The 17,451-nt window shown below is 46.3% G+C and overlaps 1 protein-coding gene across 1 annotated transcript in view; it reads left to right on the top strand.

Annotated features, from left to right (window-relative positions):
• LOC8036058 (Bardet-Biedl syndrome 7 protein homolog) overlaps positions 1 to 13,941 on the top strand; it is a 43,030-nt gene extending 29,089 nt beyond the window's left edge. The window contains exons 13-19 of the mRNA XM_029988473.4: positions 871 to 945; positions 1,748 to 1,953; positions 4,177 to 4,341; positions 4,947 to 5,056; positions 6,725 to 6,828; positions 9,253 to 9,376; positions 13,795 to 13,941. Coding sequence (XP_029844333.2) covers positions 871 to 945; positions 1,748 to 1,953; positions 4,177 to 4,341; positions 4,947 to 5,056; positions 6,725 to 6,828; positions 9,253 to 9,376; positions 13,795 to 13,931 — 921 coding nt within the window. The 3' untranslated portion in view covers positions 13,932 to 13,941. The remainder of the gene's footprint in view (positions 1 to 870; positions 946 to 1,747; positions 1,954 to 4,176; positions 4,342 to 4,946; positions 5,057 to 6,724; positions 6,829 to 9,252; positions 9,377 to 13,794) is intronic.
• Positions 13,942 to 17,451: the final 3,510 nt, after the last annotated feature.

Here is a 17,451-nt window from a genome sequence, read left to right as displayed (position 1 = left end):
CTCTTGGTAGTACATAAAAAAAAAAAACCGAAAGAAAGGGACGTATTAGATAGGGAAGATTTCTTTTACCGTGACAATGTGAAGCGCTCTTTTATTGAAATATGAGACTGGGCATATGGTTAGAAGAACACCTGCGGGGATCTAAATCTGGACGGTACAGTCTAAAATCACATTGATAGCAGTGGAAACACAAAATTGTACAGCGTGCCCGTGCCCCCGCCCCCGCACCCCCCCCCCCCCCTCAAAAAAAAAAAAAGAAGAAAAAAAGTTGTTTTTTTGTTTATTTCAGAAATAAACTATGTATCGCCGAACGCTCATTCTCCGCCCACAAAGTTTTGAATGAGACGCCCAAGTTTCAGCACAAACCGATATCTTATTCGAGAGTTACACGTGATTTTTGGAAATTTTCAATGGGGCCCATTTTAGCCCGTTTTCCGTAAACGGTGCCATAGAGCTACATGTATTCCAGAGCTCTGTCGACCGCTATTTTCCCTTTAAAACTTAAAAAAAAAATCCCCGATAACTTTTGAATGAGATGACGGTAACTGCTGAGACATTTTGCATCTGTTTCGGACTCTAGCGCCACATTTATTGCCGCGTACAGTGCGTAGCTTTGCAACTGCTCCGAATGATCCATTAGGACTCGTGCTTTAATATAACCGCTAGAATATGCAGTCGCATTATTTCGGGTTCTTACGACTATTAGATGCGGAACCCTCCGTCATAAAATGCAAGTTCCTCGTAATTATTTTTTATTTTTTTTTTGTTTTTATTTTTTTGTTTTGTGGCGTGACATTTTTTTTTTTTTTAGAGTTGCGCTCGTTCTCGTTTCACTTTACACGTCTGCGTAATTTTATACTATCGTTTTAGTGCAACGTACCTGTGGACTTACTGGACAGCGACAAGAATTCCGCCGTTGTCAGCTACACGCCGTGCGATTCTCAGGCAAGTTGCAATGAACATATATATGTGCATATACGGTCTGTCGCAGCATAAAATTTCCAGCGAAAAATTCCTCTCAAACTTTCCCAGAGAACTAAACGCAACTCGATAAAAACGCGTTGCATAAACACACCGAGAAGGTTTCAGGTTGACAATTTACATAATCTATCAAATTTTCAGCTCGATGGTATTTACATTGGCATTGACATCTTAAGAAACGCAGGGTGTAGCTGTTTCCGAGCATATTTCTCGCTCCTCATTGCAATGAAATCTCGACATTAGCCGACCAGAACGAAGAAGAACAAGAGCATCAACATACTACGCCCTGCGTTTCTAAAACTGTCGGCGACTAAAGTCGCCAGAACGCACCCTAAAAAAATTACAAACGATTACACAAAGTGTGGTGCGATTTACAGCGCTAGCTGCCGCGTTGTGGAAAGACAGGTGAAGGAGATCTGCCCTCAGCCGACTGCTTACAGCGACTGCTTACAAGGGGAAGGGAAAGGCGAGCGAGAGAGCCTTGCCGCGTGTGAGGAACGACGTGGTGAGGGAGAGCAGTGCTTCTGCTGTAAAGTGGGGTCTTGCGTTCGTACATGAGCATTTTTTGTCGGGAAGGGACACTAATGGCCACCGCCGTACAAATTCCTCGAGTTTGCCTTCCTTCGGAACATGAAGACAACGAATCACGGCAAAGAGTAAAAAAATCCCGAGGCAAGACGAAACTCAAAATTCAATTACAGCCAAAAAAGGTGATTTTTTTTAGAACACTATAAACTTTACGGCTTAAGAAACGTGTACCATGCAGGAGAGCGGCAACTACCTCCTGGCGACGTTCCGGTGTCAGGCGAACACGTCCCGGCTGGAGGTCAAGCTGCGCACCATCGAAGGCCAGGCGGGGGTGCTGCGGGCCTACGTGAGCCCCGTGCTGCAGCCCAAGTGCTGCCAGCTGCGCGAGTACCAGCTCAAGCCGCTCTCGCTCCACTGCAGGACGCACACGCCGCACGAAGACAAGTGAGGGAGCTCCAAATATGGCTCCACCATTCCGATAACCGCCGTCTCTGTCCCCTGGGCTATGAAAGGCGTTCTTAACGTTCGCAGTAGCTCTTCTTTTACGGAGTGTCAGGCGTCCACATCCCAGTACGTCAACTGTTTTTTTTTGCCGGGGTAATAGGCACTGGAAAGGTGGCCATACATTTTTCCAACGCTTATCGCTTGGGTGAAAAATGCCGAGTCACTGGGCTGCAGACCCGTGCGCGCCGTTTGATATTTCGTAGAAGAGAGCTACTGCGAATGCTCAGAACGTGCACTTACCACAGCCATGCGCAGAACGTAAACAATGGAATGGTCCCTACTTCGCTTCACAGAGAGTAGCCGACGCTACGACACGAAACGGCCAATCAGGCAGCACCAAAAACGCAACGTCATGGCGTCCGTAACCTTTCTGTACTTGTGCTATCATCGTATAAACGAACGAAGCGCTATGAATTCATGAAAAAAATTGTCAAGGTGCAGGCGAGCTGGTGTATGTTGATCATCATGTTAAAATCCTGAGGCTGGGAAGTCTCCAGGATATGTTCGTATCCTCATAAATCCGAGCCCTTGAATGCGCTCGGATTTAGGATGAAACGAAGTGTATTTATCGAAGCTCCGGTGCTAAACTAAATTATTTGCCTAAAAAAAAGAAAAGAAACTCCAGTGTGGCAGTCCACGGAAGTTTCGGCAGCCAGAAGTTGGGACGCCGTGACGGCAGCGGCACTCGCAACCTTGCCGTTGGCATTTCTATGAGCAACCGCCAGGATCGTGAGATACAACAGCCTGACACTTCGGATTCTGTGACGTCAATGGTTGCCACCTTGTGGTACCACTTTTGATGCATGGGCAGCAAGGACGCTAAACACACCAGTCGAAGACGCGCTCCAGGCACCATAGTTCAACTCCCTGATCGTTAGCGGTGCAATGACAGTTGGCGCCGCCGTGCAACACCGGCCGATAACGATCCAGTCAACTGTCCTTGGCTTAACAGTCGACAGCGCTCGTGTATCTATAGGGTAGCCATATAAACAGCGATGAAAGTGGTCCGTAGAAAGAAAAAAGACAACGACTTGTGCGTCCAGTTGTCGCACGGGCAGTTTGAAGCGATTGGTTTCTTCCGAGTTAGCCGAGTCCGCGGACCTGGCACGGACCTCGCCGGAACAGGAAAAAGCGACAACTTAACGGGTTTAAATTCTTGATAACCGTTGTACGAGAGGTCCGCGGATCCATTTTTCACGTTTGCCACGTGATATAGAACTTTCAACATGTCCGTGGACCTGTTCCCGGATACGTTTCTATGGTCCACGGACCAGCTTTTGAGTTTTGCATGCTTTTCTTCCGGTGGGAACACGGCGGATTTCAAACCGCAAAAAAGGTGACGTCACCGATTTCGTATGAACTTGTCCGGGGACATGTAGGCCGTCCTGTAGCCGTCCGAATACACCTTAAAGGGCCATGAAAGGATTTTTCTACTTTCGCTAAATACTACTGAGAATCACACTCCCTAACGTTGATAACCGAATAAACTTGCCTTAGTTTTTATTTATAGGCAATGGCAGTCGGCAAATAAATTCGACAAATAAATACATCGTTCATCACCTCATCTCGGACCCAGAACAAACGGCCTTGTTGCCTGGTGCCTATGCTATGCCGCCAAAGTTAAGCATAGCCACGCGCTGGGGTCGGCGAAAAAACCCGTGCTGAGCTCCAGGGATCGTTAGAGTTCGGCTCTTCTCATCACCGCAGTGGTAGGACACGAGCCACTCCGAGTGTCCACCGAGGCATTGATTGTTACGAGCTGAAGTCGAGTGCTCACGCAGTTCTCGTATCCAATCCATGACCCTCGCTCGACTGTCGTCAGGCGGGTGGTTCCGATCCCACAATTACGTCATCCAGCTTTGCGAAGGCAATACTGAATGAAACAAATAGCCCCTTGTTGTCACCGCAATTTCGCCGTGACAAAAAAAAAATTTTGAATCAATGGCGGTCCGTGCGAGTATACTTGGGTCAGACTAGGACCAGTACGCCTCTTTGAAGTCATGAACAATCCAACCCGACATTGTTTCATGACCTCTTTAAGGGCAAACAAAAAAAAAAAAAAATCAGTGGGGGAGATTTCTAAACAGTCCCTGCGCGTTACTCGTATCCCAACGCACTAGGAAGAAGGACTTGTTTGAAGACCTTTGATGAATGCACGTGCAGGCCTCTGAACGTGCTGACACTCCGCGGCACCTTCAGCGTGGGCGAGATGCACTCTTGGGTTGTGCTGAGTCTTCCCGAGGTTCCCGAGAGGGCGCCGGCCACGGACCCGGCCACGCTGTACTTTGTCTCTACTTTCCTGGGCACCGTCTTGGACTGCGTTTACACGTAAGACCGCGAGTGTACATGCTTTTCATATATTGTATATAGCGATGCTAGAGATTTTATGTCGTTCAAATATTCATTTTTTTTAAAGAGTCTATGCAACAATATTTACTCGAAAATAGGTCGACCTCTTTGTTAGCAATGTCATCACGTCTATTTTTCTGCAAAGCTCAAGAAAAGTTAATCATTGAAATTTACGGAATTAAGAGGCCAGGCGAATGACGAGGCACCGATAACGTCAAACCGAAAAAAAGAAGAAAAAAAAAAAACTGTGTTTTGTGAATTAAACTTTTTTTTCCAAATGTTTTCATTTTTAAATTTTTTGTCTTTTTCTGTTTTTCTTTTTTTTTTTCTTTGTAAGTTTAAGACTGGTTTCCGTGGGTTCTGCGAGAAAGTAGACAAGCAAGTAGCTGTTCATAAGAAAAGGTCGATCTATTTTCCAGTAAGTATCATAACTTTAGCAAATCTGGCGGAAAGAAAGGCCTTACAAAAAATGGACCAAAATAACTCTGCTGCGTGTACCTTTTCTTTCTTTTTTGCGGAGTGGCCACCTAAAAGCTTACTGTCCCTTTGATTTGTGGGCGGCACCTTACGTACTTTCCCTGCAGGCGCGGCGAAGCCACGTTCAAATCGGATAACATCTCGACCATTTCCATCTTGAAGGATGTGCTCACTAAGGAAGCGACTAGGAAAAAAATCAGTTTGGATATTTCCTGCGGTGAGTCAGGTTCCTATTTTTATCAAGCTGCTCCAGCGGAAATGACGGGTTCGCCGTAACTACCTACCTAAGTCACACGTTGGGCCATTCCCAAGAATCGTCGGGAAAAATACCTTCTCTGTCTTTTTTGAATCCAACATTCTTTATTATCTATAGGGAGTATTCACTGAGCGCCATATTTGTGGGGGCTGTTCAGAGCGCATGCTCAGAAGGAGCTCACATTAATAGGTTGCAAAGGCCGGCAATCTTGATGGTGCAAAAGGCACGTGGCAAAACAACTGTGGAAGCTCGCCATCAGCACGCGTTCAGCGGTCGCGCACACAGCTATGGCCGCCACTGAATACTTCCTATAAACTCACTTTAGAACAATCAAAACACGCGCAATACTCACATACGACTTATTTCCACACAGAGGAGTGCGCGTGCACAGCCTTACGTGCCTCCGGGCGCACGGGTATACCCCCGTACCTTTGACATCTTACCCAGATGCTTAGCCAGAGAAGCGGGCGTTGACGGACTGGAGAGAAGGATACAGTATAATCTAAAATAGCAATAACGTGTCCTGCTGTGGTCATGATGGAGTGTAAGTAAACGTAATAAGAGGAAACAAAAATTGAAGGTGGGTTACGGCGGCGCCCATGAAACAGCTGCTGCGAAGCGTCTAGACTTCCTGTCACATCATTTAACAACAGTCTGCTTATTGTCGTAGTTTTACTTCTAATTGCCTTTCATATACGATGTAGAATATTCAGAAATCATCCACAAATGCATGCGGGTGTGCGTGCGGGTGTTCAGACGTACCATAGTCACTAGTGTCGTAGTATTGCGTATAGGAGCGAACGCAAGCGCCGTGCGTTTGCGTAAGCGTTGCGTGTTCCACGCTGCGCAAGCGCGTCGTCGCCATGCGCTAATTCAAGACCGCAGTTTGGGCTCCTGCGCAAGCGCGCTGGGGAGCACGCAACCCTTACGCAAACGCACGGTGACTGCGTTCGCTCGCATACGCGACACTAAAACTCACCACTGACACCAAGATACTCAGGGCGCTGCATTCATTATTACTGTCTTATTAGTGCTACGCAGCCAATCAGGTTGCTGCGTTGATTGATGAGAATGTCGATACAAAGCAAGAAGCGTGAACCTGTTATACGTCACTTCCTGAATTTATTATGATGTCCGCGACTGCTCTAATCCGGACACTTTGCGAAAAAGTCGTTGAGGGATTCGGCGGCTGTGATTGGCCGGCACCGCGCTTGGCCTTGACGCTGGCTAGTCATGGCGTTCGAATTCCTGGTCGACTTTCTCGCCAGGCGTTCATGTTAGAGCCCCTGGTCGGGTATATTCTCGCTTTCATTTGCGTTATTTTCTAAATAAATTTCATCCTTATATGTTTATGTGCGAATGCTCGTTCAAGAGTCAACAATCTGAAACTTCAGTGTGTCTGTCCGGCAAAGCACTTGAAGAGCAAATTGCTGCAGACTACCGAGTAAGTTTGACGTATGACGAAACAAAAATATGTGTAAAATTAAAAAGAAGAAACTGCGTTAATAATGAAATGTCATGCTGCATTTCCCAGCGCAGATTATTTTTATGTCAAAATAATTTTTAACCTCACGTCAAGCTCCCTTCGTGGATTGAATGCAGCAATCGAGAAACCTGCGAATATTTCAGACATCAACGAGGACAGCATTCTCCACACGCTCAAGCTGATCGATCCAAAACTTGAACATCAACTTCTTCTGGCGAAAAAAGTGCAACTTATCGACGCTCTCAAGGTATGTTGTCAAAATAAGATAATACGAATATTGGGTGACGTGAGCCACTATCATCTCGCGATACCGTCTTTTTTTAACCTAATTATTCATATTTTATTACTTCGTCCGTAAAACCGAGGTCACACTGCTGATACATTATGCAAACGAAGGACTGCGTACAGGTTGGAACGCGAGTCACCGCGAGATTCGTGCTTCGAATGCAGCATGGCAATGCGTTCAGGCATGAACTTGGTACGCGGCATTTGAACCGCGGATAATGCGGTAACTCGTGTTAGCAGACTGTCTTTTTTTGTATGATGTGTAAGCAGAGTGACCCCGGCTTAAGGCGCTGTTGTTGGGTGTGTTACTCATTCCAAAATAGTTTTTCCCAGGCAGATGCTGTATAAACCATAGGGAGAATTCCCTCGCGGCCATAGCTCTGTGCGTGACCGCTGAGCCCGTGCTGACGGCCAGCTTAAGCCGTTCTTTTGCCACGTGCATTCCGCACCATGAAGATTGCCGGTCTTGGCAGCCCATTAACGTGAACTCGTTATGAGCACGCGCCCTAAACATCGCCCTCAAATATGACGTCCACTGAATACCCCTCATTCGCCGCGACCCTGGTATATATGGTGCTTTAAACGCATCTTCGACCGGTGTGTTTACCGCGTTCAAATAAAGTGTTTCCTCGATTTCCGCCTTGTGACGTCATACAAATGTCATGTGGTCACCGGTCGCGATCCTGGCGGTGTCCCAGCAGCGGTGCTAAATGTGACACACACCTGTTCAGCTGGGCAGGTTGCTCTCGACGCGTGACAGTCCACGGAAGATTTGGCAGCCAGAAGTTCGGCATGCCGGCAACGACAGCGACACTCGCGTACGCTCATTTCTATACGACCAACCTCCCCGATTCGCGACATCTGATGGCATGACAATCCGGCTTTTATGACGTCATTTGTTGCTACTTCGGGACCACTTTTGATGTACGGGCAGCAAACAGAACGCTAAAGCTACCAGCCGGAGGCGCTCTCCTTGCAGGCACCATATACCTGGGCGTGGCCTGCTCTGTACTCGCAAAGCCTGACACTTCGACGACGAAGCCAGAGTGCCCGGTCGCAGATTTGGAGCGCGAGGATCTGGTAGCGTGGGGCATCAAAGAGCCATTTCTCGGGGAACCTAGACGTCAGCGTACAGCTTTTGCAGCGGCGAGGACCCGAAACACACTTGTTCGCTCGGAAGAAGTGTGTTCCGGCGTCTCGCCGCATCGGGGCGCCAGTCACGTGGCTCTCCTCTCATCCGTTGTCTGCCGCTGCACCTTTTCCATTTCGGCGGCCGCTTCTGGTGGCGATCTGCCAGGCTTTGTCAGTATATAAAAGGCTATGGCTAAACTCACCAGCCGGAGACGCGCTCCCTGCAGGCACCATATACCTGGGATAAAACGTCTCGTCACGAAAGCTCTTGGAATGAACTGCCTGTCTTCGGTACTCGAGGCGCAGCAGGAGGAACCTTCGGGGAAGGGTGTGTGGCTCGAAATGAAGTATGGTATAGTCTCCGACATCGTGAGGTACGCGGGGAGTGCGACTTATTATGTTAATGGTTCTAGCGTTTTGAATCGTTCTTCGTTGCTCTCATCACCTAATACCACAATCTCACTGGCTACGGGGAGATAACGAGCTGCATGAAACTCGCCAAGTCCTCCGTTTTCTAGACTGTCTGGGATCATGCTACAGAACACCTTAACTTATAAATAATAAAAAAGGGTAAAAAAATCATCCTGGGCTTTGTTTCGGGACGGTTTATCTCTGACGTGTGACGCACGTCCGCAATCTTCTACACGTTACCTAAAAAAAAAAAAAAGTAACCGATTACAGTTATAATTACGATTCGGTTAGAATTATTCAGTTAGGTTACTCGAATGCATGAGATAAAAAATAAGTGGTCGTTACTCGAAAAAATAGTCGTTACATTTCCGATTATTTCATATTATCAGGGCGACAGGTTTCCACTCATGATGTAGAATACCCGAGACTTTGGTAAAAGCTGGTAAACTTGGTCGAAGAAAAAAGACAGGGGAAAAAAACGTGTCAATCTTTATTTACTGCCCCTTTAAAAGCGGTGGGTCTTTTATACTGCCCATTATTGAATTAAAAGCATCGAATTATAATCTCATTATCTCTGCGCGTGGGTAATACTTTGGTAGGAAACTTTTACAAACAAAGGGCGCCATCAGAAAAAGGAGGGGGACAAGTAACGCTTACCACTAATTATAGTCACTTCCAAAACTAATCACACTACTCTCGTGATTCCTTCCTAATAAAGGTAATCGAATGATTACAAAATTACTCCAGAAAGGTAATCGATTAGAAGTAATTTGATTATTTGTAATGACTAGCGTACAAATATGCGACTCATGGCCCCTGTGTTGTTGTTCGTGTGTGTGTGCAGGATTTGAAAATGCACGAGGGCAATGTGGACTTTCTCGCCGACGAGTACAGAGACATCCTGGAGAACAGCGAAGCGCTCGAGGCGGAATTCAAGCGCCAACCCTGCCACCTGGAGAGACTCTATGGCGAGTTCACGTTTTCCCTTGTTCATGCATCGCGGTCTCGGTGCAACAGCTTCATATATACAGCAGAGGAGACACTCGTCGTTCACGTATGCGTTTCGTTACTGATGACCGACATGTGGAACATCGGGGACAGGAGGAGTGCGTACACGAATGTATAAGGACGCGGCTTTTGTTAATTAAGCTACATAATTGTATGTAGCCCTAGAGAACGTTCAGTGGCATTCCGTCAGCCGGAACTGAAGTTGACTCCAGTGAGCCTGTAACAATATATATATATATATTTTTTTTTAACGTAGATATTTTGTGTGGGAGGAGGACTATCAGGTGGTTTGCGTTTATGAAACGTTTTTAGTGCCTTGAAAATATGGTGGAGAATAAACATTAAGATAATGTAAATCGTGATTTAAATAAGACTCGCTAGTACTAGATAATTTAAACCCAACCTTTCCCGCAACAATGATCCAATACCTTTCTTTGTTTCATTTACCGTTTGTTTAATATTTGATGCTGTTGATGTGCATAACACCAGGTTCCAGTGTTGTTTTCCGCTCCGAAGCTGGAAATGTTGTGGCAGGATCAACCCGCGGGGGGGGGGGGGGGGGGGGGGGGGGGGGGGCGAGACGGGTAATGGAGTGTGCAAAGAGACATAAACAAACAATTTGTGAACTGTGAAGTCTGGGTAGTATATACCATCCCGTTGTCGTGCTCGTGCGGAAAAGTATATGTCGGGCAGTCAGGCAGATCCATTAATGATAGATTAAGGGAGCATGATCGGGCCATGAGATCTTCTCCCTCCGGCCACTTGGCGGTACACTGTGCCAGGTGCGGGTGTGCGCCACTTTTTACTCCCACTGCCATTGTGACGCGGCACACTAACCAAAGAACGAGGGGAATTAAGGAGGTTTTGGTCACGTCACGGTGCGAGGAGGGTATGTGTGTCAGTTCGCCGTCCATTGCCTTGTTTGGCAAAGAGATTACTTACATCTGTCGTTGCGAAGCGAGATAGTAATCATGTTGATAAGATTGGCGGTGTTTTGTCTTTTGGTGGTTCGAGGGCTTCATTTTTCTTCTCAATAAAAATTCAGCTGTAAGTCAGCGCTTGTCCTGTACATTGCTCTCACTCGTCCTTCGACTAGTTTTTGCGCTTTTTTTTTTTTGTTGTAATGCATCACCAGCTCGCCCGAGTTACCACTCTTATACATATGCGTCTGATAACCCTGACATCCCTCTCGGCTCCCCGCCGTTTACGTGAATGCAAGGAGTCGGGGAGGGATACCCGCCTGTTCCGCCCAACACTGACGTCGCCTACGTCTCCCTCCAAATGGCATCCCCCGTGTGAATGCCCCTTTCGCGAAACATCCACAGGTACATGGAGGCCTAGAAATGTAGCCATAAAAGTAGGCCAGAGAATCGTTTCGCTGGTGCCGCCTGAAGGAACTCCCCGAGGCAATGTAATCGGAGATTTTGCCAAGTGGGTCGCGAGACACTTTACTTGTACTGCTGATGGAGTCAACGCACAGTCCAACTTTGAAGGGGCCATAAAATGATTGTTCAACTTTTTCCTCCTTCATTTTCCTCCTCAGCTCGAAAAGTGAAATGAAAAATCGCGTGGTCGTGACTTGCTTGTGCACCGGTGCGATGGCTTCAAGCTTCCACCGTGCTTTTTAAGCACCTCAAGGAACTTGTCATTCCCAAGTGGTGATAAGTGCCGTCATGGAACTCATTGGCCACGAACGCGGATGGAAAAATTTTTCGTCGGATTGATCGTTGACAAGCGCAGACGTCCAAGTGACGCAGTGCTCGTGTCCGATGCGTGAGCTGGGTTACCCTTAGCAAAAAGAGGCCGTACTTCAAACGTAGTTGAAATATATTTAGTACGAATATTCATTTTGTATTTATTCTGTATTATTTTGGCCGCATTCGAAATACGCGCGTAATGTATTCAAAATACATTATAAATATGAATAAAAAAATATTTTAGATATACCAAAAATATTATCCCTTCACACTCAAGATGCCATTTGTGCATTAAAAACCGGCTAGACATTTTTTTTTTATTTTCGATTTTGTCAGCAAATGGTGTCCCTGTGGTATTTGAAGGCACTACTAGATACATCTCACCAAGGTACATTAGAAACGAACACAAACACAAACACCATGACGCACTGAACAGCCCATTCACAGTCCCGTTGACTGCTCTAGAGCCTTATATAGCCTACATATTGAAGGTAATCATTTTTTCGGTGACCACCTCTGCGCTTATTAAGGTTCCAAGTATTCGATCTTCTCCTCGGGAGTCTGTCAAAGGGGAAACAGTGTTTTGAAGTTCGTGGACGATATCTCTTAGTAAAAGGCATTGGTACAACTAATAACAATTCGGCGCAGTCCTTAAAACAATATCCACACAAACGGCTCATAAAACACATCTTATTGCTTCTCTGCGTAGCACCACTCAGGACGAAGCAAATCAAGGCATAATCTTCACATTAAAATACTGTAAACGACTTTATTTTCGTGAGGACCTAATTCTCGCAAAGTTCGCGAATCGCCTACAATTTCGAAAAATAGGTCCCGAGAACAATTCCGGAAAAATGCAAAAATATTAAAATCTATATTGCGATCTCAGCGCGTCGCGAAAATTAGAATTTGCGAATTATTCCAAAACTCCAACTTTGACCTAAATCGCGAAATTGAGCCCGCAAAAAATAAATATTTTACAGTAGTTGTTTTGCATTTCCATTTTAGTAGTTGACTATTTAATATGGTAGTTAATATCACTATATTAAAGTCACTATTCACATCACGTACAATGGTGAGTATACACGTTCAGTGAACTAACATTGTGCTAACAAAACCACTCCAAACGTATCTGGTCACAGCACCTGCTGAAGCTTTCCAGCATCAGCAAATATTGTAGTTGTAGTCCCCGAACCCCGTTTGTGATTGGTGTGCAAGGAACTGATCAGGTGTGTCCTTGATAGAAAAAAGGAAACAATAACATAAACTGGGCTGATTTATCAGTGCGATGCTCCGCAATTCAGTTGACAAACTAATCAAATGTTGTATTTAGGCGCTTCAGTGTACTCCATATCTACTTGAAGTGAACTTCTATAAGGGGAGCTTTTTAATATTTTGGTAGTTTAAGTCAAACTACCAAAGTATTGAAGTCAAAAGGTACTTCGAGTATAACACAACAGTATTTACGATTTTCAGGTATTTTACGAGTATTCTGCACGTATTTTTGATTGCTCCATTTTTTTAGGGTTGGAGTATATTTTGCATGAATTAAATAAATATTTCAAGAAATATACGTGAAAGGTATTTTGTGCCTATTAATTTAGTATTTACATATTTCAAAACGCATGAGGGGAACTTCAAATGTAGTTTAAGTAAAGGTATTTTAAAATGATTTTAGAAGTATATTTTAGTACTAAGTAAAAAAAAAAGAAGTTTATATTTTCGGTCTATTTTTTGTGTACTTAAAATTATGAACTGTATTTCAAATATACTCAAATTAGAATGTGGTATATTTCAAACGTATTAGTTTTCGCTAAGGGTAGGCTGACTTGCTTGCGTACATCGGATTATCGCAGTGAAAAGGCGGGCAGCTTTCGAACGAAAGGAGGTCCGAAATAGTACGCTATATTTTCAGATTTTCCTACCGAAGAGCCGGCTTTTGATTTTCTATACCCTCTTTCTTTTGGCCCACTAAACGATATGTGATAAGTAAAGTACCAATCTAAAATCATTAATTGCAGCCAAAAGTTCCTTTCATGACCCCTCTTTGTCTTCTATTTAAACATGCTCATTGATTGGTTGTTTATGAACGCAAAAAAGGGGCACTGACGAAAGAAACATTCGCAGTTTTATTTTGATCTGTCGATCAAGCCGTCGTATGCAGAACTGCGTTTATTCGGAAAAGAAGCGAACGCTAATTCTAGTCTTATCCTTCCAGACACGCAACGCCGTGTCAGCGTTGCCGCGTCCTTCTTTTGTACAGTTTCTTCCCTTTTTGTTTTAGTGATTTCCGAAGCTTTTGCTGCTGGCGAAGTCTTCTCAAAGCTTCTCAGAGTATAATATCTCCTGCATGTTCTGTTACTTTTCTTTGTGTGAGTGTGTGTGTGTGTGTGTGTGTGTGTGTGTGTGTGTGTGTGTGTGTGTGTGTGTGTGTGTGTGTGTGTGTGTGTTTGTGTATTTGTGCGTGTGTGTGTTTTGTGTGCGCGGGCGGGCGTGTGTGTTCACAGTTGCATTGTGAGGCGGGCGGAGATCGTAACGCAGGTGTTCTGCAGCCGGCCAAGTCTCTTCGTCAGCACGATTCACTTACTTTTTTTCTTTCGAGACTAAACCAAAGTTGTCTTTAATAACAATGTAATTCTGCATTGATACTGATGATGATTGTAATAACAAACACTTTTCAGGAATGATAACGGACCTGTTCATCGATGTCTACAAGTTCCGAGGCAACAACGTGAAAAGCAAGGTGCCGGCGCTTCTTCAAATCCTCGACCACTACGACTTTAAATCACTGGCCGATTTTTTCACAAATAAAGTGTGACAACCGACGAGCAGGTCAATGATTTAGCGGCCGCATGCGGTAACAACTTAATCAGGAGTTTTGTCACATACCTGAACATCGCCAACAAACTATGTTTTCTTAACGTCATTGACAAATAAACAAGACGAGCGCTAACTGTCAACTAAACACTTATCGGGAAAAAATCTTGAGCAAAATCACAAAATTTTAATAAAGTTAACAAGTGAAATAGTCAGTCACCACGTGTGAATGAAATTAATCTCCTTCTTAAACAAAAGTACTGATGGCTCACTGACGCAGTTCTTCTCCTCTTTGGTTATCAAACGCCCTCCCAGAACTTTCTTTGCGTTCTTTTATGGCCCCTTTCAATTATTCTGGTATTTTAAAACTTGAGGAGACAGAGTCATATCATACAACAAACATGAAGGTGTATTTCTATCGTTGAACGAAGGTCCAGATGACACTCACGGATCCTTTCGTCCACACACCGTCGTGTCTGATTGAGACTCTGCCGCGCGACAAAGGGTTTGATTATATTCGACACTTACGGTGCATCCCACAAACTTCTTGAAATGTTTCACGGCACATGAAAGCCTGTTGTTACTTTTTCTGTTCATTCGCGTACATAGTTGTGCCACCTTCCCCGTGTTCAGTCGATACCACCCATAGAAGACCTTTGAATCCGCCAGCGTATCTCATGGCACCCACCGTCACATTTCTTGAGTTGAGAGACTAGCGGCACAGAAGACCGGCACAGCGTGCAACCCGCTAAACGACACTGCGCTGTCATCACCCGCACGCAACATCATCCGCTCACCCTTGCCCACAAGCTTCATTGAGACCCATTGTCAGCAACTCACTAGAATATACACTGTCTCATCACTTCACATCATCATTAGATCTGCCGCCGCATGCAGGCCTTTATGGTATGGGCTACTTGCCTTTCCGCGGCTTGGCGGTTCTCCTGTACAAAGATGGATATCACTATTACTACTATTCACTTACGTGGCGCCGAAAACGCAAGCGGCACATCGAATTGTGCGGCGACCTATCTTTACGTTAGGCGAAAGTTAGTGCACGCATGGAATCACCCAAGGTCCCCGTAGCGCTCCGACGACCAATTAAACACTACGGGAACCCCACCTATAGTTGGAGGGGGTGCTGTGTATATACCGACCGACCGATTGGCGCTGTCAGCTCGTGGTCGCCGGGGCTTCTGCAACGAGCGCTGTAGCCACAGCTTAAAGGGACACTACAACGAAATTGCGGGGCTTATTCCTTGGCCTAAACGTGTTCCAGGGAGCAGTATCACATCAGACACCCCAATCTCTCTTTGAAAAAGACACGAAAAGGAATTTTAAAACGAACTAAACGATTAGCACATGCCCCCATGTGGATGTCACCAAAGACTCGTTTGTAATGTCCAACTAGGAACATTAACAGGTAGTGACGATACGTGTCTTGCCCAGAACTATAGGAGGTATTCACTGGACGCCATATTTGAGGGCGATGTTTAGAGCGCATGCTCAGAACGAGCTCACATTAATAGCCTGCCAAGACCGACAACCCTGATGGTGCTAAATGCACGCTCCAAAAGGACTGCGGAAGCTCGCCGTCAGCACGCGCTCAGCAGCAGCGCACACGGATATGGCCTGCTGCCCCAAGCGTGCAAGCACGTGCAGCGTGCGCGTGAACGGTGAACGCTGCTGTGGCAAGCTTGTAGTTGCACGCACTTCCCCGCACGAGCAGAGACATGGCGGCGACCAGATTCACTGCTTGCGTGGAGAATAGAAGGGTAGGAGAGGGCATGACGCCAGCCACGTAGCCTCCACAAGCCATGCTCCCTTGACGCCTCGCCTCTTTCTCATTTTCCTCCTTACTCTCCTCACTTACCATGAAGACGTGACCACATCACGTGACCGTAGCTAGCCTTCGTCTTGCTATGGGGTACTAGCATACACCACAGTCTAGCCTTCGATCTGATAAAACCTACCGGACGGAGTGCGCGCAAGCCTGCAAGGAATCCTCCTACAATCAACCATCCATCTCGCACGTGACATGTCACGCGCACCAATCGCCAGACAGATCTGCGGTCACGCTGGGCACTAAATCGTTTAAACTTTTTATGACTAGGCTTCACCAATATTGCAACGTGCCCCCTCCTAGTACTTCTAACCTCCTTGCCTGCTTGCAATCGTCTTGTCGACGTCAGCAAATACTTTTACTAGGAGAATACATCCCACTCCTCTCAAATACAATAGCCTCGGCGCGGACAGCTTTTCTGGGCTTGGCGAGAGCCATCTATCGTCGGGGAGGTCTAGGCTATCGGGAGGTAAATGATGATGATGATGGTGGTGGTTCTACATACGAAATTTATTGTTGTGGAAATGCTCAAGACACGTGCCGCGCGCCACTTCTAGGAAGAACATGGCGTCTAAAATCTAGCTCAGTGCTGCGCCAAATACTTTGATGCGCTGTGCCGCCATGATCTTCCCAAGTGTTGCACGTTGCACGTGCCTCGTTCATCGACGCACCTTGCGCTACTTTTGGAACATTAAGGGGCTTTAGGTGGAAATACAGTGTTGGTGGAATTAAAGACGACACCGCCGCGGCCGCCGCGAACATCCACGTGCACATGCGCGTGGATTGACGCGGACCTCCCTTCCCGGTCAGGGCTGGATTCGGCGCTGCGGGCGTTGTGTCTAATGCGAATGAGCGGAGTGGAATGTATTCCCCCTAGTAAAGTATTTGACGTCAGCCTCGCGCCTCAGCTTTGCTCGTACCAACGTTATTAGATTACCTTTGCTCGTACCAACGTTAGTTCGTACCGAGACGGGTTACGTCCCGATTGCGGTGGATGTCACGTGATCTCCGCTGGCTGCTCTCCGAGCGCTTGCCAGAGTGGGCCGCTTATTACGAAAAATACAGCCGTCAGGCTCGAACTCCCAACGTGCGATTCCCCTTTACGGATCTAGGGGATCGTATTCAGCCTATTTCGAAACTTCTTTGAAGTATTCCTTTACTTCACGGTTTCCACTTTTGCCCGTCTCCTTCAGTCTTGCATACTCTGCACCTTTTACCCTGTCCCAACCGTCCCAACGCGGCCCCTTCACCGTTTAGGAGAGGACGCAAAGATGATTATCTTCCTTGCAGAATACAGAGACTGTACGTCGGCCTTTAAGAAACGGAGGGGCGTGGCGATGCCCACGCATATCATCTTTTCTCAGCCAATGAGATCTCGACATCAACCGAGAGGAACACCGAAGCACCAATCAGGAAACAAGAGGCGATCAGAAGAGGCCACACCCTCTTTGACCACACACTTTTGGCAGTGCGCATGCGCAGACGGGCCACTTCACGCGAACCTGGTTCCTGCGCACGCGCAGGGCCCCATAAAGGTATTATAATTGTATGCTAGGGGTTCAACTGGCGCTAGTGTGCTTCGGCAGATTGAACCAGACAGCAAACCGATCGGAAATTTACTTCCGGCAATGCATTTCTACGGGAAAAAGCGAGTGCGTTTTCTCCTTCCGCTCGATTA

Source organism: Ixodes scapularis, unplaced genomic scaffold (assembly GCF_016920785.2).
Source record: "Ixodes scapularis isolate PalLabHiFi unplaced genomic scaffold, ASM1692078v2 PGA_scaffold13__105_contigs__length_92229423, whole genome shotgun sequence".
NCBI classification, from domain to species: Eukaryota; Metazoa; Arthropoda; class Arachnida; order Ixodida; family Ixodidae; genus Ixodes; species Ixodes scapularis.
This window is presented reverse-complemented; position numbering and strand designations above follow the sequence as displayed.